The sequence below is a fragment of the Bactrocera dorsalis genome, chromosome 4 (genome assembly GCF_023373825.1).
Source record: "Bactrocera dorsalis isolate Fly_Bdor chromosome 4, ASM2337382v1, whole genome shotgun sequence".
Classification (NCBI taxonomy): Eukaryota; Metazoa; Arthropoda; class Insecta; order Diptera; family Tephritidae; genus Bactrocera; species Bactrocera dorsalis.
In genome coordinates this window covers 69,016,896-69,039,975 of record NC_064306.1, presented here as the reverse complement: position 1 = coordinate 69,039,975, position 23,080 = coordinate 69,016,896, and the positions used below count along the sequence as shown (strand labels likewise).

General features: G+C 33.6%; 2 protein-coding genes across 6 annotated transcripts in view; one reads left to right on the top strand and one right to left on the bottom strand.

Moving 5' to 3' along the window:
• The window catches only part of LOC105225902 (kinesin-associated protein 3), a 48,489-nt gene extending 30,813 nt beyond the window's left edge, over positions 1 to 17,676 (top strand). For 3 of the 5 annotated variants that reach the window (XM_049455745.1, XM_049455747.1, XM_049455748.1), the window contains 8 exons: positions 6,959 to 7,124; positions 7,186 to 7,437; positions 7,503 to 7,639; positions 7,762 to 7,947; positions 8,020 to 8,727; positions 8,795 to 9,562; positions 9,761 to 10,017; positions 13,689 to 17,676. In XM_049455745.1, coding sequence (XP_049311702.1) covers positions 6,959 to 7,124; positions 7,186 to 7,437; positions 7,503 to 7,639; positions 7,762 to 7,947; positions 8,020 to 8,727; positions 8,795 to 9,562; positions 9,761 to 10,017; positions 13,689 to 13,839 — 2,625 coding nt within the window. In that variant the 3' untranslated portion in view covers positions 13,840 to 17,676. Of the gene's footprint in view, positions 1 to 6,958; positions 7,125 to 7,185; positions 7,438 to 7,502; positions 7,640 to 7,761; positions 7,948 to 8,019; positions 8,728 to 8,794; positions 9,563 to 9,760; positions 10,018 to 10,420; positions 10,608 to 11,227; positions 11,342 to 13,688 lie in introns of all 5 variants that reach the window. The other 2 variants (XR_007422682.1, XM_049455746.1) reach the window with 2 other exon arrangements.
• Positions 17,677 to 19,591: 1,915 nt separating this feature from the next.
• On the bottom strand, positions 19,592 to 22,743 carry LOC105225903 (kelch-like protein 26). The gene is made up of 4 exons (XM_011204578.4): positions 21,584 to 22,743; positions 20,646 to 21,498; positions 20,194 to 20,574; positions 19,592 to 20,124 (listed from the first exon to the last, which is right to left on the bottom strand). The coding sequence occupies exons 1-4, from the start codon at positions 21,800 to 21,802 to the stop codon at positions 19,637 to 19,639; spliced, it is 1,941 nt and encodes a 646-aa protein (XP_011202880.2). The 5' UTR covers positions 21,803 to 22,743; the 3' UTR covers positions 19,592 to 19,636.
• Between the last annotated feature and the right edge of the window lie 337 nt (positions 22,744 to 23,080).

The following is a 23,080-nucleotide window of genomic DNA, read 5'->3' as shown; positions in this document are numbered from 1 at the left end:
CACAGTAACGTACCGGTCTTGAACATCACGAAAGAAGTAAGGCCCTATGATACCGCCGGGCCATGAATCGCACCGAACTGCAATAGGGATGGATGCAATACGTGTGGATTGCTGCCTGACCAATAACGCATATTTTGCTTATTGACGAAGCCATTCAGCCAGAAATGAGCCTCATCACTGATTATGATTTTTCGTTGAAAATCCGGATCGTTTTCGAGATTTTGCTCAGCCCAATTCAAGCGGCTTCAGTTCTTGCGTCAATTTGTAAAAATGTAGGCCAAGATCTTTTCGCAAAATTCGCCACAACGACATCACAGAGACACCTTGAGAACGTCGTGTGAAAGACTGATTTGGGTATTCCTCAATTGATGCACTAGCGAATATAGGTAGTAAATTTTAATATTTTCTACTCGTTGTTGGATCGTGTACGATATATTGAAGAGAAAATATACTGAAGAGAAATGTCAAAAGAGCGGGAAAAAATATGGCGTCGTTAGCGGTCCCTATCGGTTTACTTTTGTTGCGTCTCTATTGAAAAACCCGTCACCTTCAATAAATGAAGTACGTTTTATGTTAAAGCCATTTAATTAGTAATCGCTCAGTTCAGTCAGCTCACTCAGTTTATTTTCAAACGAATTTTTCTGGAAACAGCATTTTTCAAAGTTGCTGCAATGATTACTCGGAGCCAAATGATTCAACCACTAAGAAATTATCAGAGATCACGCGTAATTCGAAAAAATTTTTTGCATCAAAAATAATATGTGTTAATTATTAAAATATATACATATAAAAATTATTTTAAAATTTAAAAAAAATTTAAATTTTAAATTCCCAAAAATCGCTTTTTTAGCTGGCAAACTAGTAGTGTCTCTTAAAAAAGCTAAATTATTTGTAAAAGAACTCAAAAAAGCAAGTTTAATTGTAATTATTAATATTTTTATACCCTGAACCGGGTATATTAAGTTTGCCATGAAGTTTATAACACAAAGTAAAAAAGCTGCCATGCCATATGACATATAATAGCTAATTTATAATGACTGTATATCGGTAAATTTAAACTAAACATTTAAGAACTTTTTTTATAAAGTTTAATTTAACCTTACGACACATTTTTTTTATAAACTTTGAAATTAATTATTGCTTGAAAATCAACCAAAGCGATTTGAGAGTCATATGAAATATAGCTTGTGTATGGACTGAGAAACTGTTGCAACCAAATAGCTATAATTATCAATATGTATCTTAAAATGTGTATATATATGTACATACATACAAGTTTTTGTGTTTACTATTCATTTTGCTGTGCTTTAAGGAAATACTTAAGTTTGCTTGTGTCGATCTCTACTCATGGCTTTATCTAAGCTTCGTACGTGAGTCATTGCAATCACATAGAATAACGACCTCTACTAAGGTTAGGAATGCAGGTTCGGCTTTTCGTTAATTTAACTATTAAAAAATTATTTAAATTTAATATTCATTTAACAAAAAAATATAAACTTAATATTTTTGTTGAAAGGGAATCTGAAAAATCACGTAGAAAATTTATTAAGAATTTTTGTAGATAAATATCAATGACAAAAAAAAAGCGCTTAGTATTGTGGATATATTCATAAAAACATACATATGCATATATGTATGGACATGTGCAAATTAGTATATAAAAGAAAAGAGACGAGCCAACACACCAAAAGTTGAGCACTTTTTCTGAGCCTGGTTATATGTATGTATATATGTCCAAACAATACTTTTCTTATGCAAATAAACAAATTATGTAGGCAGACGCTCATTTATATAAAAATACATATGTATATGTACAAGTATATATGTATGTTTATTTTCACCTTATATGCGTTGACCCATCAAAAAGCAATGGTGCTTCTGTAAATTGAAATGACAGTTGGACACCCCTTTTTGGTGGCTCCAACATTTGACGGAAATTGTAAATTACAATTGACTTATGCGTGCACATTCACTTCTGTATGTACATACGTGTGTACGTATGAAATTGAAAATACTCGTTTAACGGGCCTATGCGTCTGCGCATTGATTTTCAAAAGTTGCTGGTGCCGCTGCTCTTCATTGTCGGGAATTACGGGTAATGCGCGCAAAGTGCACTTCAATTGTCCAACCATTATGCTAAATGCGCAAGCACACATACACACGTACAAGCATATTAACAAATCTGTGTACTTATCACTTGATTTGTGTTGATTCATTGACGCATAAAAATGCATTAAATTGAATTTGTTTATATGTAAGTAAGTAAGTGCTTTCATGTAACCAGAAACGTATGTTAAATATGTACCTACGCATACACCGAGTTCATGTTAAATATTCACTATTATAAGGTTATGTGTGCAACATTATTTGTCTCTGTACAAATGTACTTACTGTACTTAATGTGTTACACTGTAGAAAAGGTAAATTGTAGGGTTGTCCTTAGAACAAAAAAAAACAAATTTATTTAAAAATAAATATTTTTCTTTAATTTTTATTAATAAATAAATTTTGTTGAAATTGCAAAAATAAATTAAAATTGGTGTAAAAATAATTAGGGTCGAATTTATCATTAATATCTATATACTAAAATTAAATTCTTTAACACTCTTTTATCCTAAAATGAGTAAAATTGGACAACTTTAATGTCTACCTTCCAAAACCTCTCCAGATTTTACTTTACAATGGATACTTAGACATTAAAAAAGATTTTGAACTTTTACAATAACACATATAAACACCCGATCGGGTCGATTTTTATCATTGTAGCATGCTGCTGACGTTTTTTTTGGTTCCCTGTAAATCAATCCGCTCTAATAAACACTATTTCTAACAAATTTCAAGCAAAAAGTGATTATTAACATTCAAATCTCCTTTAATAGGGTGTTTTATTCTTATTTGAACACAATCAGTTAATATACCATCTGATCAAAAATGACCCGGATTGACAAAAAAAAAATAAAAAGCTTATTTTCTCGTATTTTAATACAAATCATCATAACGGCCTTTAAACTAGGCACCTGAGCCAATAGAAGCAGGTCAGAGGTTAATACACTTTTCCATATAATTGTTTCAAGCCTCGGCTGAGATGGCCTTCAGTAGCTTCAATGAATTTTGAAGTTTTTCGCTTTCGGCTGATTTTTGAAGCGCCATTCGCTAGAGAGATGCACAATTTTAACGCTATATTCATAAAACCACATCTCGCCACCAGTAAAGATGCATTTGATAAATGTAAGGCTCTCATTTACATTGTGAACCGCCTCTTTGCAACCTCTACTCGACGTCGCTTTTGCAAATGATTCAGATTTTTTGGTGTGTCTTGAATCGAACTTTAAGATAAGTTGAGATGTTATCTCTCTGATGCCAACACAATGATTCTCAAGCACTTTTTTGAGGCTTTCGCCGTTAACAGAGGGGAATGGACGACTAGCATGAGGCGTTGGTTGTGCAGTTCAAGGAAGAAATATATCGCTTTGGTTTATACGCAGATTTCATATAGAGCTATCCATGTAATGTAATTTGATCTTGATCTGTCACTAAAGTTTATATAATTTCTAAGAGTCCTTAATATTTGGTTCATCTTATTTTTTACTTTTATTTTCCGGCATTAACTAACTTTTACCCTTACTTACCCATTATCTATATTATCTTATCAGCATAAAATAAATTAGTGAAAACAACATGAAATTTCATCATAATTTCTTTGCTAATGGCTCAAGCTCTACTTCATAGAGCAAATGTGAATACGTATTTACGTATTTATTTACATTTTCAACGCCCATTTTTTGCCATGGCGAATTGCAGTAAAGTTTAAATGACAAAATTCACCAACAAAAATAAAATCATATATACAATCACAACTAATCCATCTGGCAATGTAATTACAAGTTCGCCGAGTCAGTGCACGCGACTGTCGTTATGCCACAAAATAGCTAAAACCCCGGTGCTAGAATATTATTTTATCTCTGCGTATAAACTGCCATTCACTTGCCTATTCATTTAAACTTAAGTGCATTTATGTTTATGTGTATGTGTGCATGTTGCTGTGTTTGTTTATTGCTGCGACTTTATTGCATATTATGCAAATGTGGCTACAAAAAAAGTTTTTGCCATTGCGACGGGTTTTTAGGTGCCATTGACTTCTTTGCATGGCAGTTTTAAGTTCAACTGCAGTATTGTCATGCCGATTATCAAGCATAATGTTTCGGAAGCAGACTGCCGACAATGAAAGGCATTTGGCATTACTGCTGAAAATGATTACTTCGTTGCACTCCACGAGCCACTCTTGCAATGAACTGATAATTATTAGTGAATATGAAGTGTGCCTTGCTCTTTACCAATATTTCACGAGTATTTAAACTTACAGATTTAATTCATAGATCAAGTTCAAGATATGTTATGGTTATGAAACAGTATACAGTCTACATATAGAGGATGTAATCATAACTTTTTTCAGTTATTTGTGTACTTAATTCGAGCATTAAAGTATTTTTGTCAAAAATACGGGCTTTTTCAGACTTAAAAGTTTGAGATTCCGGGATTAATTTCCTAAAACATATTTCAATGTGATTTGGATATTGACTTCAGATATTGCAGAAAATATTATCGCTATCATTTTGAAGAATTTTTAACTCTTTGCCAGCACTTGGGAGGTAAAAATTTTTCGATTCCCAGATGCATGCTCAAGAATTAATCGCGGCTGTTGCATCGTCAATTGAGGGATATACAAGAGTTTCGACTCTCAATTTTCCTAAAAATTATTGAAATGGCCGAAGAAGATAATAACATATTAAATTGCCTGTTTTGTCTGATAAGGTCCATTTGATCTAAACGGAAATGTAAACAACCAAATTGGCGTATATAGAGTGATTCAAATCCAGAAAAAATTCACGATACGGAACTTCACCCAGAATGAGTCACCGTGTGGTGTACAGATTCATTAAGGTGTGTTGTCGGGCCATACTTCTTTGAAAAAAAAATGGTTTGACTGCAGCTGTCTATCGTACATCAGTACCGTTATTTCAAGATTTTGAATGAGTTTGAACGAGAACTGCCCTTCCAATATTGTTTGGTTCCTGCAAGAAGGAGCAACTGCCCACATATAGCCAGAGCAGTTATTAGTGGAACTCCAACGAGAGTTTAAAACAAATTAATATCAAGGAACTTCACTTTCCGCTGGCACCAAAGGTCAACTGACCTAACTGCACCAAACTTTTTTAATAGGGTTATGTGAAGCTACAGATATTCAAAACAAAACCCAGAAATCTGACTGAATTGAAGCACTCCATTAAATCGCTAATTCAGGCAATCCCAACTGGCCGCAAGGAGATCATTTAATCAAAAGTTATTTGCAGGTATCTTTAAAATTGTAGGATCCTCAGAAAAGTTATAGGTTTTAATTCTTTATAAATAGTATCTGGAGGGCTAAATCTCTGCGAACCAAGGTGTTTCGGCCTTGATCTCGCAAAGAAGAGACAGTCATGAACAGCAAGGACAACTTTCACAAAATTTTAACCTTGACACGTGAACACATTAACGTATCAAATACAAAAATCAATCATAGAATAACTATTCACAAAAAGAAAAGGCCAAAATATTTCAATGCCATTTATTACGCGTCACGTTAGAATTCCTATTTCACAACAAAAATTCCTTTATGGTAATTTATTTAACAATTGAAACTCAGTACTATGGTATGTTCATGCTTAGCTTGTTATAAGAAAAAATACATTCCAGTACAAAGTCGACAACAAAAATGCGAAGAAAGTAAACATGGTGGCGTATGTAATTCTCTCTTGTACTTGAGCTGGTTTCTTTTAACCGATTGATTGCCCCAAATCGAATAAATATATTTTAGTTGGTATGTGTGTGCACTTTGCATATGTCATCACAATAAACTATAGAACTTTGAAGGGGTGATTATACATACGTATAGGTTTAGACTGTAGGTGGTTGTGCCACCTACAAAGTAGAAAACCCATTAGCTAAAATGAATATTACAAATAACATTGACTATTCAATTTTCTAACACTAAAGACCGATTTCATCAGTTTTCACATAGAATTAAAATAATTTTAAAATTAGGTGAGCAATGAAAGAATCTTTAGAATCGATATTTTCATTAATAGTGTTCAATGGAGAGTACTATTATTAAAATATTAATATCGTCACCTAAAATGCAAAACAAACTAACATTAAAAAATATTTAAAATCGTTGACAGATATAATAACCAATATATAACTATTTTATAACCAAAACTCAAATTTTGTTTCAATATGAGTGATTTCTCTTAAACCGTTTTTCCTTCTACTGTCAACTTATGAATTAGTGATGTTAGGTTATTTTACATTTTAGGTGACGATATGTAGCTGATGTAGCCCTTCTTATACTAAGTATTTATAAATGTGAAAATATGCCTTTGTGGCAACATTTACTTCGACTTTTATCACACTAAATCCTGACTAGTCTGCCACATAAGAAAACTATTTGGAAATTTCAAGGATTACAGAAAAATCGAAGAATATATGCAGAAATCCAAATTCTAAAAATCGATATTAATAGTCAATATTTTCTTAAATTAAAGTATTAAAGTTCTAGTAGCAGTTTGCATAAAATACGAACGCATTCCTTTGGGTCAAACGGCAACTAGTTCCAGCACGAGTACACATACTTAAGCCTAATTGCCCATTAAATTGCAAGCAACTACCAATAATGTGCACATACACAAGTACATATGCAAATACAAATATTATTGATATATTTTCGCTCCATTAATTACACATAAACTTGACCTTCACCATAATGACCACGGTCACTTTGAGGTGGTTTTGTGGTGCCAACGAACCAAAACTATTTTAGCCTTTCAGTCGTAAATTAATAATATTTTAGTAGACATACATGTAGTAATTGCTTAGTATTGGAATTATTGAACGAAATATGCCAAAATTTCCATATTTACAGAATTGTCAGAAAATTATACGCTTACGTTCGTTGAACGCGAAGACAGATCCAGCCGCACTGGCGCGTGAAGTCGTGGACAAATGTGATCTCATACACAAATCCCAATTGGCGGATGTGGAGCAGATAATATTCTATCTGAAGAATCGAAAAGACAATGCTGGTGCAGGTGAGTAAATACATATGTATATATATAACTTAACTTCAATGTACAAATATTAAACCTTTAGACATCGCTGACAATAACAGTCAGCATCGGTCGGCTGTGTCGGGAAAGCGTACACCGGCCAGCAAGGCGAATCCAGCTTCTGCTGTTCTGTCACCCGCTAAAACACCAGCTAGCAATGCAGATGTCTCCATCAATAATATTGATGAATATGTGGAGTTGTTGTATGAGGACTTGAGTGAACGAATACGTGGTTCAGCAATGATCCTGCAAGTGGCACGCAACCCAGACAATCTGGAAGAGCTGGAGAAAAATGGTTTGTGTAAAAGCTTCATAGATTTTACTATGAAAATTTATTGAACTGTTTTTCTGATACTTTAGAGGCTTGCCTGAGCGCTTTGTCGCGCGTATTGCGAGAGGATTGGCGCAAGAGTTTAGATCTATCCACAAATATAATATATATATTTTTCTGTTTTTCGACCTATACGAAATTTCATCCCGTTATTGTGCAATATAAGGTGAGTAAAATAAATTTTCGAACACTTGAGAAACTTCTTTCTTTCAAAATGAATTATAGCTGATACTTAAAAATTTTGAAACACAAATATACCATTCTCATCGGTATCATTTTTTATCTCAGATTGGTTCGCTCTGCATGGACGTCATAGACTATGAGCTGCGACGTTATGAAACAATGCGGAATGAGTTGGATGTGAGAAAGAATCCTGTTACCTCTGCACCACTTTCGGCTAAATCCAGCAAAGAGAAACTGAACCGCAGCACTGATGATTTCCTCGATATAATGAATGAGGAAAAACCAAAGGAAGTAAGTTGAAACGTCGGTACCGTTCAGAAATATAACTAAAATCACACCAATAACATGTAACTTTGCACGCAGATGGAACCACCACGCCGCCGCATACCCGAACTCAAACAACGTCCCAAATCTGGAAATTGGTCTAGTTTCCACGGTTCAATGACTTCCTCAATGATGAAAAGTCAAATACTCAACAGTAGTTACCATGAGGCTCTTTCCACCGGTGCTGCCACACCTGACTCGGGCATTTCATCGAACGGTGACATGAAAGCGACCAGCAATGAGGCGCTCGATCGCAACGATCCCAAGGTGAAGAAAGAAGAGATCGATCGGCTGAATAAGCAGTTAAAAGTATTTGCTAAGAAACAAGAGCAACTGTTACGTGTTGCTTTCTACCTGCTACTTAACATGGCCGAGAATATTAAATTGGAGGAAAAGATGCGACGCAAGCACATCGTGAAGATGCTCGTCAAAACATTGGATCGACAAAATATCGATCTCTTAATGTTGGTGACAACATTTCTGAAAAAGTTATCTATCGTACGTGACAATAAAGATGATATGGGCGAGTTCAATGTCATTGCCAAATTGCCACGTCTATTCCAAAGTGGCCACACCGATTTGGCGCAAGTGACACTGAAACTGGTGTTTAATTTATCATTTGATGGTGTGTTGCGACGCAAAATGGTCGGTGCTGGTTACCTGCCAAAGCTAGTGATGTTCATCAATGATGAGAAACATCACGGCATCGCAATGAAGATACTCTATCACATGAGTTTAGATGATTGGGTGAGTACAAGAGCTTGTATTTTCTTTCAAATATAAATTAATATATATTAACATATTATCGCTCCAGGTTAAAGGCTTATTCACACACACTGAGTGTGTTCAAATGGCCACCGATGCCATAATACTCAATCTGAATAGCAAGGTTGATCTCGATCTCATCGCACTCTGCATCAATCTATCGCTGAACAAACGTAATGCACAAATCATGGTCGAAGGCAATCGGCTGAATGATCTAATGGATCGCGCTTTCAAATATCAGGACTCACTACTAATGAAACTGCTGCGTAACCTCTCGCAACACGAAATGTTGCAACCAAAATTTATTGACTATGTCGGCGATCTGGCGCGTATACTCACAATTTGCGAAGATGAATCGTTTGTGGTGGAATGTCTTGGTATACTCGGTAATCTCTCATTAGCCGATTTGGATTACTCACAAATATTGCAGAACTTCCAACTAATACCCTGGATAAGGGATGTGCTTGTGCCCGGTGCCAAATTGGACGATATGGTACTCGATACGATTGTTTATTTGGGTACCTGTGCACATGACGAACTTTGTGCGTTGCTGTTCTGTCGCGCTAAGGTTGTGCTCTCGTTGATCGAGCTGCTGAAGGCCAAACAAGAAGACGACGAAATTGTCTTACAGATCATTTTCGTATTCCAACAGATTTTACGACACGAAAGCACACGCGAATATATGATCAAAGAGACTGAATCACCGGCGTATCTGATCGATTTGATGCATGACAAGAATGCCGAGATACGTAAGGTCTGCGATTATTGCCTCGACATCATTGCTATCAGTGACACTGAGTGGGCCAAACGGATCAAGGTGAGTGGGTTGCACTATGAAATACATTTGAAGTGCTGAACGGAAACCTTATCCAAATGTTATATAACTTTTTTAAGTTAAAGCCAAATTCTGGTTTGATTATATAAATTTATTTGATTTTTATTAATTATAATTTTTTATTAATTATAATTTTTTATTAATTCTAATTTTTTTGTTAATCATCTATATATTTTATAGCTTGAAAAGTTCCGCAATCACAATTCACAGTGGCTTTGTATGGTTGAATCGCAGCAAGATCAAGACAATGAACAAGACTATGCCGACAATGATGAGAACGAAAACGAACTCGACACCTATTTACGCAACGATTATTTGGACAACTGCGATCTCTACAATAGCAGCAATACAAATAAGGAGAGTGAGGACAATGAAAGCAACAATAGCAACAATCCAGCCAGTCCTGCATTGTCTACCTATAGTCGTCCAGTGAGCAGGTGAGAGAATAACAGAAATTTTAATTTTAGTGTAAGTTTTTAGGGCCAGAATTCGGTAGCGGCAGAAGTCTGCCGAGTTGACTGTCCTTGTCCGGATAAAACATCCGGGTGGGAACGGTGGTCAAAAAAATTCTTACTGGTCAGCACGGATTTAAAAGAAAAAAGAATCATTTGTAATTGAAATTGACTGCGGTAACATTTTAAAGATATTTATTTCAGAAATTTCATATTTATGAAGGTTTTTGTCTCTTGAGATCAATTTAATGTCGTTTTTAATTACTGATTTTTTATAGACCTAAAGAGTTATACTAAATTTAAAAATATTTATTAATTGAATAAGCTTTAAGTTATTCATATTGACGTTATATTTATATAATTTTATAATTTCGTTTTGCCCATTTAGGTGAAAGCTGAAAAGTTATTCGAAAGTTCTAAAAAACATACAAATAAAAGAGTTTTATATATAAGTTTTTAAAATTAACAAGGAATTAGAATTGTTCGACGTATAGTATATTCTTTATATCAAAATATGTAGTTAACCTTATTATTTTGGGGGCACAGATTTTTGTTTCGGCTGGTTTGAAAATTGAGTGAGTATTTTCTAAAATAATTTTTAAAAAGCGTATGCTAGAAATTTAATGCATTTGAATGCCCAAAATCACCTAAATCCGAGTTGTTTACTCAATAATTTACTAATAAATAAATAGGGATATAAATCTCTGTTCGGTCGAAACCGTACATATATACCCAATGCAAAGAAAGGACAATTTAACGAATACTTTATACGAAAATTTAACTGACCGATTGTAATGCTGTCAAATACAATAAAAAATGCAAGTGAATACCTAGTCAAAGCGGTATAATCGCTTACATTAATTTATACCAGTTGCTTGTTCGATTTGCTACTCTCCAACTTTTCAAAAATAGTACAAAGTAATTATATAAGTATATAGTAAACATAGCTAGCAGTTAGGCACGATGATTATGCATCGATTTCGTTGCACTTCAAATTAATAATTCCTCACTTATTGCTTTCCCATAATTTTAAACCATATGTATCTCGTTATTTAGGGAATCAACAATTGAAAATGTTTGTAATACCTCTTTGCATTTATGTATTGGGTATAAAAATAGCTGCTTTCATTTTGCAAATATTTTTGCATTTAATATTAAAACGGAGTTGTAAATATTACTGGTTCTGGCTTTTCAGATGGACACATACCAAATCGCACACTGCGCGACATAAACAATGGCCGTCAATGTATTTTCGTTTAAACAAAAAGTTTTTAAAACACAAACTTGAGAAAATTACTCACTGAAAAAGGTTTCTATCGATTTTAATATTAACTACCTTTAAATCCGCCTTCTCAAACTTTACTGTCCAGTGCAATTCATATTTCTAAAATACAAATTTGTTGTGCATTAAAATAAATGTTATGGAAGTGACGTCCAAAATGCATACATACATACATACATATTGTAACTTCATACCACATACTTATATATTGGCCATAGCGGATGTGACACGTCTTATTCATGTTTCGAAATCATCCAAATTTACGTCTTCCAAAGTTGTCTGTTCTATTTACACATAGTATGTATATTAATATACATGTTCTCAATATATGTATGTATGTAGCACTAGTCCATAACATTCTTGTCTTTTGTCCCGACAACTATTCACAATTCTTCAATCCCCAGACTGTCAGTGTCCCCCTTGCGTTCAACTTGCACACCTCTTTTTCCAAGGTCACCACAGCTGTGAGTTCACTTTTCACCAATCATAAGCACTTTCTTAATACATACACTATTTCTTGCAGTTCGCTTCAACCTAATGATAGGTATACGGTTCATAAATCAACGTATTTCTTGGTGGCATCTTTCAGAGTAATACATAATAATAGTAAAGATATTTTGTTGATGATTGCCCTTTAATATTTTATTTCAATAAAAAATGTCTGAAGTGTTTTTTTTTTCTCAATTAAGCAACAATCTCTTCCAACTTTTTTAGTAGCAGTCATGATTTATACTATCCTTTTCTAAGACCGATCTTAGCATTAAATTAATCTGTCGATAATGGTTCTCAAAAATGTGTAAACTTCACTTCTTAAAAACCTTCAAAGCTGAATTGTTTTCTTCCGTTTGGACAACATAACCTAGCCTCTTGTTTCGGTGAACTATGTCAATGTCGCCGTATATATCGTACAGCTCAACGTACCGTCAACTACGGGATAGTCGGTAGCAGGACGGGAATGATCAGGGACTTGTAGAGTGTGGTCTTTGTTCGTCGAGAGAGGAATTATTTTTCAATACAAAGTAGCGCTTGGTATTGGACGGCCTCGCTTAGTATCAATCCTGGCTGAGCTTTTGGTGTTGCTCAACCTCAGTTTACGCGGCTGTATTAGCTTTGCGAGGATACCAAGCTCAGACATAGCTCCATAGAGGCAATTTTTTTTCATGCTGTCGAAGGCGGCTTTAAAATTGACGAAGAGGTGGTGTGTCGATCTTCCTTTCACGGATATTTTCCAAGACTTGGCGCATGATGAAAATCTGGTAGTTTTTCCAGATCTAAAGCCACACTGATAAGGTCCAATCAGTTTGTTGACGGTGGGTTTCAGTCTTTCTCACACTATGCTCGATAAGACCTTATATGCGATATTAAGGAGGCTTATCCCACGGTAATTGGCGCAGATTGTAGGGTCCCTCATTATGTGGATTGAGCAGAGCACACTAAGATTCATCCGACCAAATCTTGCATACCTTATCAGTTCTTCGCCGCCGTATTGCATAGCTCGACTATCCATCAGCTTCCGCCAATTTGTTGTTCTTCAGACGGGTAATTGCTATTCGAACCTTCATATATTCTGGCAATGGAACATCTATTCCATCATCATCGATTGGGGATTGGGGTTCGCCATCTCTAGATGTTACACTTTCAATGCTATTTAGCAGGCTTGAAAAGTGTTCCCTCCATTACTTCAGTATGCTTTGAACATCAGCCACTAGATCAACATTATGGGTCCTATAAGAGTATGTTCTTTGTACTGAAACCTTCCGTTAGTCGCCGCATGTCAGCCAGCTTCTCAACCTCTTTTCTTTTATAGTTGTGGTATCTCGGTGTCAAGTCTGTGTAAGAAAAAAAAAAAAATAAGTGAACAATACTGTTAAGGTTCTTTAGGTTGCACCATGTCACATGTTAACACGAGCCAATAAACCAGATGATGTGGGTCCATCTTCCATTCGAACTCTTCATCTTCAAGTCAAAAAGAAGAAGAAAGGCCTTATTATTTCTCGCATAGATAGAACTTTGAAATAGGTTTTAGTTTAAAAAAGAAAAGAATGAGACTAAATAAATATCTGTATATCTAGTTCGAGAACTATAAATTACCGTTATAATTAGATATACATATCTGGAGTCCTTAAATGAATGCATTGAGTATAAAAAAAATAAGCGAATTGAACATTTTGTTTTGCTTGAAGCTACACCCACACATAAATGTATGCATACTCGTACATATTTCTAAAGAAGCGTAGCAAATTCGAAAGTACGCTAATCATTTCCTACATATTTATGTACTTATAAAATAAAATTAGCTAAATCACAAAATAAGCTTTTCATTTTTATGCGCCAGTTTATAGCTAACTGTACGTTTATATTTGTCTCCCAACAGCTACCGGCGCAGTGAGGACCTCGACGATCTCTTCAACATGACCTCGAGTTCGAAATCGCAAGGATCCAGCCAAGGCGATAGCAACTACATGTTCAAATCGAACAAATCGCTGGATGTTGAGGGACTGCACGAGGAGTTGTTGATGGCCTAAAGTGCACTATACATGTAAATAGTTAAATATGAAGTATATATGTATATGTATGTACATATGTATATATGTAAACAAAAACAACCGCTTATGTATGTATATGCAGTTGCATGGTTATAAAGTACATATGTACATATGTACATATGTACATATACTATATACTTGTATATGTGGTTATGTATGAAGAATTAGAGAAAATGTTGAATTAAGGCGCTCCTCAACTCCCCCTCAACTGTTTCGGGAATAATCTTTTACACTACAACAACAAATGTAAAGCAAATTTTTCTTTCTCTTAACAGTTAGTTATATTTTGGCTAAAATGTAGTTGCCACATATTATTATACTACGTGTAATTGTTGTTGTTTGTGACTGTCCAAATCGTAGCAACGCTCGTGTCACAATCTACCAGCCAACTTAAAACGAGTCGAAATACACACATACAAGTAAATGAATATGTATGTGTTTATTTATATATATATAAGATGCATTTACATACAGACGATATGTTTAACCCTTGAAGAACAAACTCAACTTTCGACCATATGCAAAGCAGAAATGTTTATAAGTAATAATGGAAAACCAAAAATTAAACAAAAAAAGAACAAAAAAGTGGTGTGAAACCGCAATTTTAATTAGTGCAAAAATATTTAAGTGAAATTGTATTTTATTGAAATTTCATACAGACACGCTTGCTATAACTTACATATAACTGTAAAGAACGATTGGCTTGCAAATGCTTTGCTTATTTCAAAAAATGCCTCAATGTAGCTTGCATTTGGAAATGCGCGCATAAAATATATGCGACGTTAGAAAAGTCTTAAGAAAACTATATTCCGCACGCACACTAGTTATTTTATGTAGTTTAATTTATTTTATAAACAAAAGATATATGTATGTATGTATGTATATCGAAAATATTGCATATTATATTTATGTAGCGAAATGAAAGAACAAAAAACTAGAAACAGCCAACAGCCAAACAAACAAAGAATTCAAATCCCAAAAACCGCTCAAAAGGCAACCTTGCATAACGGTTAATGAAAGCATATAAGACAAAATTTCATTGCAATTCATCGACGCTAGTCCTCTTAAACGTTTAAGTTACTTGTTTTAGTTTTATATATATGTTTATAGTTATGTATTTTGTATTTGTATGTGTATGTGTATGAAATGTTAATGAATTTTTAGCCGAATTATAGAACAAAAGGCAATTTAAGCACTTTCAACAGTGTGTTTTGAAAAGTTTCTGAATGTGATATGTGTTTAATTATATAATATACATATGTACGTGTATGCTGACTATGTTTAACATACACAAGATGTTATTAAGGCTAATTTATTGCTAAATTAATTGTTCAATTTATTATTATATTTTTAATGATTTTAGTTGTGGCGTTAGTATGTGCCCATCTTTTATAACTGTTAATTGTGGCTAATGTTCAATAAATGACGTTAAGCGTATGCTGCAGTTTCTAGTAACGGTATTTTTCTAAAAAGTAACTTAAAAAAAATTTCAAAACAAGTGGTTTTACAGCGATATTTTGCAAAAAAAAAACTTTAAAAATAAAAATTGTTTTATTGAAACAATTATTATTTCTTAAAGCGAAGATAAAGTCGTATATTATAAAAAAAAATAAAACTTCGAGCTTCTGGTAACAGTATTTTCCAAAAAAAAAATTAGATAAAATTTTTTTCATTTAAAGGAATTATAATTTCCTAAAGTTATGATTATACGATTTCAAAATTTTGCATTTATAAAAAATAAAGCTTCGTTCATTTCTAGTAACGGTATTTGTTCAAAAAAAATTTTAAATAAAATTTTTAAATAAAATTTTTTTCATTGAAGTTTCCTGAAGCGAAGATGAAATCGTATCAAAAGTTAAATTTATAAAACAAAATTAAAACTTCGAGCTTCTAATAACGGTATTTTTCAAACACAAATCATTAAAAACAAAAATTTTTTCAGTGAAACCAATATTATTTCTTAAAGCGAAGGCGAACTCGTTTCATAAGTTTAAATTTATAAAAAAATTAAAACTTGGAGCATTTTTTTGATTTTAAGCCATATTGTGGTCTTGTTTGTTCAAAAAACTTCTATATACTCACCTAAAATGAAAAACAATGCATCATCAAAAAAATTCGAAAATCGCTGTCAGATATATATAACCAATATATAACCACTTTATAACCAAAACTCAAATTTTTTTCAATATGAGTGCATATTAACCACTATATAACCGTTATATAACCACTTTATAACCAAAACTCAAATTTTGTTTGTCAATTATGACATTTTTCCTTCGCCTGTAAACTTATGACCGATATATAACCGTTATATAACCACTTTATAACCAAAACAAAAAAATCGATATGAGTGGTTTCAATTATATTGCTTTTCCTCCACATTACAGAAAAGTAATGTTACGTTATTTTGCATTTTAGGTGAGGACATAGACATACAAAATTGTTGAAAATAATGGAAAAGCTCCACTGAATTTCGGTTCTATTAAATTTTTCTGAAGCAAAAAGAATTAATGGCTTTGATTTTGTTATGATACTAATTAATTGGTTTCAAAATTGCCTATTTTGATGCTGAAAAAAGCAGTTTTATCAAGTTTCATACTTAAATGAAGAGACCGTTATTAAAAATCAATTTACTAAAAATTCAAAAAAAAAAGCTATTTATTTGAAATAAAAAATTCAAAAATGAACAAGAACTTCGAATACCACTAATTTTTATAATAAAAAAAACGCAGTAATTAAGAAGCGATAAAAAGTCACACACTTATTTGCGACAGTGCAGCGCTACTCTAAGAAACGATCACACGATTTGATACGAAGTGAACGTTTTCCTCAGTCAAGCTCTCTTGAAAGTGTTCATATTTTAAATATTTCGATATTTTTATACACTGCATGAAAAATACATATTTATTAACAGTTAATTTTGTTTACAACATAATTTTACATATAATTTATACAATATAATTATTATAATATTATTGTTTGAAATTTATTTTTTGTTCGAAAATTATTATTTTTTGTTATATTAAAAGCCTTTATGCTTAAAAATGCCATATTTTTTAAGTAACTAACTGCTATTGAAGCAATAAGCGAACATATTCAACGCAACCAAATATGTACCGACGATATTATTTTTTTTATGAATTTTTGATTTTTTATGAATTTTACGAAAAAATATTTATAAATTAAAAATTGTTTTAACAAAAAATATATTTGTAGCAAATTTTCAGCGCTTTCGGCTTACACATACACAAATCTGTAAAATATTTTAAGCAATTTAACAGCGTACAAAATCAAAGAAAAGAAAATACAAAACAATAAAAACAAAGCTTTTTCATGTGTAGCTGCAGTAGCTTCTAAAAATAATGAGAATTTATTCAAATAAATCTGTATTGAAAAATAAAATTATAAAAAATAAAAAATATGAAAATATAAATTATAAAAAAAAATATATATATATAAAAATAAGACAAATAAATTCTAAAATGTTGTGAAGCATTGTGACCACTACAAGATACAAAAGCGCCGGCCCCTGCTTGTAAATAGTAGGGAAGCAGTAGGCACTCGAGTGTTACCTCGAAAGTATTTACTAGGGTTGAAATATTTACTAAAACAGACACTGGATTAGCAGAAAATATGTGTATAAATTGAAAATTGAAATTTAAAAGAAAATGTGAAAAGTAAATGCAAACAGACAAACCCTATATATTGTATTTAAAGCTGAAATTGAAATTAGAGCTGAAACAAAATTGTAATCGGGTACTGTAAGAAGCCATACCTTCAACAAAATAAATAATTGCTGCATCTGTATATTTAAAATATATTGAAATACGATTTTTTTAATGTTTTTTGGGAGTGTTGTCATTGAGCAAGAGATCAGCTGACAGAAGATTTTCTTTGCGTGAAATTAAGGGTAAGTTTTGGGTTAAAAATTTATTCATTTTTAAATATAAGTTTCAAAATAATTATATCAAAAGTATTTTCTATATATTGGGTAGTCGAAAAAGTCTTTTCGTATTTTATCAAGAGATATCGTTGCAGTCGTACCAATTCAGTGATACCAATCGCATTGTGTCATACCATATAGTGTCAGAAAGGTGAGATTTTAAGCTTCATTTAACAAAAAAAAAATCAGGGAAGTTGAAAATAAGTTACAGCTGTTCAAAAATTAGTGAAAATAATGAAAAAATTCGCTATATTTTGAAATTTTTGTATAAAAAAGGAAGAATCCCACGCAAGCCACCAATGAAATTTGTGAAGTTTACGAAGACGATGCTGTACTCGTATCAGTTCGTGTATCACAACAATGGTTCGTTCGCTTCCGTTCTGGAAATTTCAAAATTTCGATTTACACTGATGGAATAATGTCTCTAGCGGAAAAATGGTAAGGATCAATAAGTTGTCTTCGAGGTCATCCAACGGTTAGTCCAGGAAACGTGCAGCTTCAGCGAGGTCCGCCCATAGGGAAAGGAGTGTCAGATGTGAAGATTTAGCTGGGCATGCAAAGAGGTAGTTACTGTCTTGCGGGCACTCGTTGCACACGGCTGGTCAGTTGTCTCCGAACACCTGGAGAGTCAGGACAAAAATTTTTGCGCGACGTTTTTCTGTGAGCGGTGCAAGTCGGAAATGCAGCGTTCGTTAGACCAGAGGTACGCGAGGGAGAGGGAACCCATTTTGAAAGTTTTTAAAGAATTGTAACGGTTTTGTTCAATAAATTTTTTTAAATCGGCTCAGTCCTATTACTTTCGGGACATTCCTTGTATAAAGCTTTTCTGTATTTTACTTATCATACTTACCGTTAGCAATTAATAACTTTATTTTAAAATAATTGTTTTTTTTATTGTTTTTACAAATATATGTTAACGCAATTTTTTATTTCAAATTCATTCATAGTTCATTTTTTACAAAATTAATAAATAGTACTACATGCAATAAAAAACAATTTAAAAGCCTTTAATATTTCATATAATTCGCTTTTTGCTCAATTCAATTATATTACGTATTCAATAAGTGCGTATGTAAATATACATATGTACATACACACATATTATCAAAGTGCATGTGATAAGTTTGCATATTTGAAATGAAATTATTTCAATTGGCCCTGCCAGGATTATAAAAATATAAAAATGACAAAGAGTTAATAACAATTAAATACAATATTAATTACTTATGTATGTATGTTAGTAATATGCCGTTATTATTCTCTTCATATAAAAAAACTAAAAATAGACGCTTACATTAAATTCTAATGAGTGAGGATAAAAACTAAAGGCAGTAAAAAATAAAATGTACCACGAGCAAATTTTCTTAGTTCGCAACAAAATGTTCAAAAATGTTTTATGCTATAAAAAACTGACAAATTTTTACGCTTAATTTTGAGATTCTTTGTTATTTTCGATGTTTGCTCTCTGAACAAATTGCACTTGGATTTCGTGTGTTTTTCTTTAAATATATTTACATACATATGTACGAAACCAGCAACGCTATAAATCACAAATTCATATACATTCATATTATATTGACACATACATATAAAGCATAATTATTTTCGAAACATTCAGTTCAGTTTGATTTCTACGTTTTTAAGTACCTTGACTATTATAATTTCACTTGGGTTAAACAATTCATTTCATGGGGTAAGTTTTATAAAAGCGTTTAAAATTTGCAATAAATAAAAAAAATTAGTGCCAATTTTTCACTCAATTATTTTTTTGAATAAGCTTTAAACACATATCCTTATTCCTTGACTACCAATATTAAATAAATTGCTGTTTGCTCACACATCGTCCCAGTAGTACTTTACATTATCACGTTCCCGTGGCACATAAAAAGCCGCACAAGTGCTTTCCCACACCTCTTTTGGATACTCCCACTCCGAACTGAAGGCCCATTGCTTTGTGTCCAAGTCGTAGGACTGTACCGCGGATGTGGCGCGATTGATGGTTGCCGTTGAGAGTAAGCCGCCGATAAAGTAAACTTTTCGCTTGACGGCTGCTACGCCGGTGTAATACTTAGGCATTGGATTTCGTGATTCTGTTATCCATTGGTCGGTTGTTACATCATACACATCTACCGCATCAGCTAATACTCGCATTTCAGTCACTGGATCCTCATACCAACCGCCAAACGCATAAATACGACCATCGAATACAATAAGGACATGGTCGGCACGAGGTGTTGGCATTGGGCAGAGTTTATGCCATGTGTTAGATTTCGTGTCGAATCTCCAAAGTGAGGCAAGTACAATGTGCCGGTCAATGCCACCTACATTGGTATTAAGCAAAAACTTAAACATGTTTACAAACACTTATAGCTGTATAAAATTCCACCTACCCGATATATACAACTGATCGCCCAAGACAACGCCCGCATGTTGGCTGCGATTCTCCGACAACGCGGGTAGGTATTCCCAGCGGTCGGTATTCGCATCGTAACGTTCACAATTCGAAACTGTCATATCGTGTGCCCACAGTTCGGCGCCGCCATCATTTTCGTTTAGCTCACAAACTCCACCCACCGCATATAGGAAATGACTACCCATGGCATTCAGGGAGAAACGACAACGGTCCGCTTGTATTGGCGCAATACTTTTCCATTTGTTCTTGGCGGGGCAGTAGCGAAATCCAAATGGATGTATGTACTCCTTGAGACAAACATCATATGAGCCACCTACCACATACAAATCATTGCCCAGCACTGCTGTACCATAGTTGCCTAATAATATAAAAATACGAAAAAATATTAAGCTGTTATGTTCTTCCGGGAAAATTTAATAATACACGTACATTGTTCGATGTGTGGTATAACGGTAAGGCTCTCCCATTTCCCTTTGGATGGTAGATAACAACTGATACGATTTGTTAGTCCATTTGTTTCGAAGCCGCCAATCTTTACTAAGGCCAACTCCATGCCACGGGTGTTCGTTAACACCTCCGCGGAAAGTAAATCATCTGCATAAACATCGGATAATCGCAACTTCAACATTTCTTGCTTAATCATTTCATCTTTCAATATCCGATAGTAGGCAGATGCAATCGAGTTCGGTTCAGGTTCTGCATTCCATTTGGACTTAATGGCATTCAGCGCACACGCACCGATTTGATGAAATTGTACCTTTCCGAAGATACGGCGTGTCAGCTCTGGCTTTAAGTCAGACTCTAAACAATATTCCAGCACAATTTCGAGAACTCTTTGTTCTGAGCAATCCACTGGATAATTACAAGCAAGTACATGTTCAAATTGATCCAATGTGAGACTTAATAAATCCGGTGTTTGCGCAAACTCATCGAGTCGTGAACACATGTAGCGGTAGGCCTTCATTTTGAGTGGTTCCAGAGAGTACAAGTCCGCCAACGCAGCGATTGCAACACAATTATCCAAATCAATTTGTGACTCAAGAAAATGTGAACAGGCGTCGATGGCTGCTTTCATTTGGATATGCGTCGATACAGATAAAACATCTTGCACATTATTTCGATCTAATTCCAATTTTGACGTATAGACATATTCCAGCAGCAGCTCCATGCCGTGAGCGTTTATACCATTCAGTTTTATTTCAGATTGATGAGCTTCACGCATGGCATCCGTGAACATGGCGCAAAAATAATCACTACACGCCGCCAATACAACACGATGAGCCTAAATAAACGAGGTTTAAATATTAATTGTATCCAGTTTAGTTTACATTTGTTAAATGAGAAAAGAGGCAGAAAATTGTTCATACCTTAAATATACGTCCTTCCACAATCAGAGAAACATCGAACAGTTTTTCCGCAGAACGTAACGCATTAAGGCCCCTCAACAACGCTTCGGAATGTATGATTTGCAGAAAATTATCATTGTTTGCATTACGAGAATATGTTGATGATGAACAAACTGTGCATGTTGGGTTAGCACGGTTTTCGGAGCTACCCTGCGAAATGGAAGCAACGCCACCGGCCATCCTTGCTGACGGTACAATTAAAAATGCTTCAAATCATTCAAGATGTTACCAGTGCGATAATTATTTTAACTTAGTTTACTTATTTTTAATGATGTATGTAAAGCACTATAGCACAAAGTAGAACTGTTGCAAACAGAATAGATACTGGCTTTTAATGTCTGTGAAAGTAGTCCACTATATTGACACCACCGTATTTAGGTTTGATGGTGTGCTACTTGTGATGTCATTGACAGCAATTATTATTTTTCTATGAACACTTCCGCTTATTCGTAGCGATTTTCTTGTTATCTCCAATAGCACGTCTCTTATCTCTAAAGCTAGCAAAACGTCTTCTCAATTTGCCACCCCTCTCCTCTTAATTTGAATTAATAATTACTTATAAATTTTCGTATTGATGTGCTTACAATTATCAAGGTTGGGGAATCCACCGTAAACATACATCTACACATTACCATCAGTGTGAAGCGTTTCAACTCTTAGTTTAGCAGGCTTCAATCGAATATGACAATTTATTTATTTTCCCAATTTTTGTTATAAAATCAAAACCATAGCAACAAGCATATCTTTATACCCATTTTTAATTGAAGTCACAAACTGTGGTATGATTAATTTTTCACGAACCCTGATCAAAACTAGTTGGTCTGTTTCAATAATATCCGATATATTTTTGCAATATGTGGATTCGCAGAAACTGAATTCTTTTTAATTGAAAAACACAAACAATGCATAACTTGTATCAGACAACCATCTTTTCCAATAAGAACATAACGCTATTTTCCACAAAATAATTTATTTTACTATTGTAGTATTTTTCGAACAGTTTAACGACAAAATTTATAAATTGTGAAACGGCTGCAACTTTCATACAAAAGTAGAAATATTTTTCCGCGAACGTGCATATGATAAGGAAATGAAATTGACAAATATTAGACAATTTTTGATTGGATAAAATGATCGTAATGACGTTTGAGGCCGAAATTTTCGAAATTGCAAAATGTCAGGTGAGAACTCACAGGGTAACTCAGGTTCTGTAAAAAAATTAAATTTAAGAGTATAACGGGTATAAGAAAGCTCCGAACGTTTATTTGAATTTATGAATGTTATTTATTCATTAGAAATAAGTAAAGGACCGAAAAAACAACAAGAAAAAGCTGATAAACTTCATAAAACGCATACTTTCAAGTTGAAACGTAATAAACACTTTTTCCTGAAATAGATATGTAAAATATTGTATACAAACATGAATACTCTGTGGGAATAACAATTATCAAACAATAT

Coding starts and splice junctions, on each gene's coding strand:
- LOC105225903 (XM_011204578.4), bottom strand. CDS start 21,802: ATGGCCGGTGGCGTTGCTTCCATTTCGCAGGGTAGCTCCGAAAACCGT. Junction 21,499..21,583: donor TGGAAGGACGTATATTTAAG/GTATGAACAATT, acceptor TCGTTTATTTAG/GCTCATCGTGTTGTATTGGC. Junction 20,575..20,645: donor TATACCACACATCGAACAAT/GTACGTGTATTA, acceptor TTATATTATTAG/GCAACTATGGTACAGCAGTG.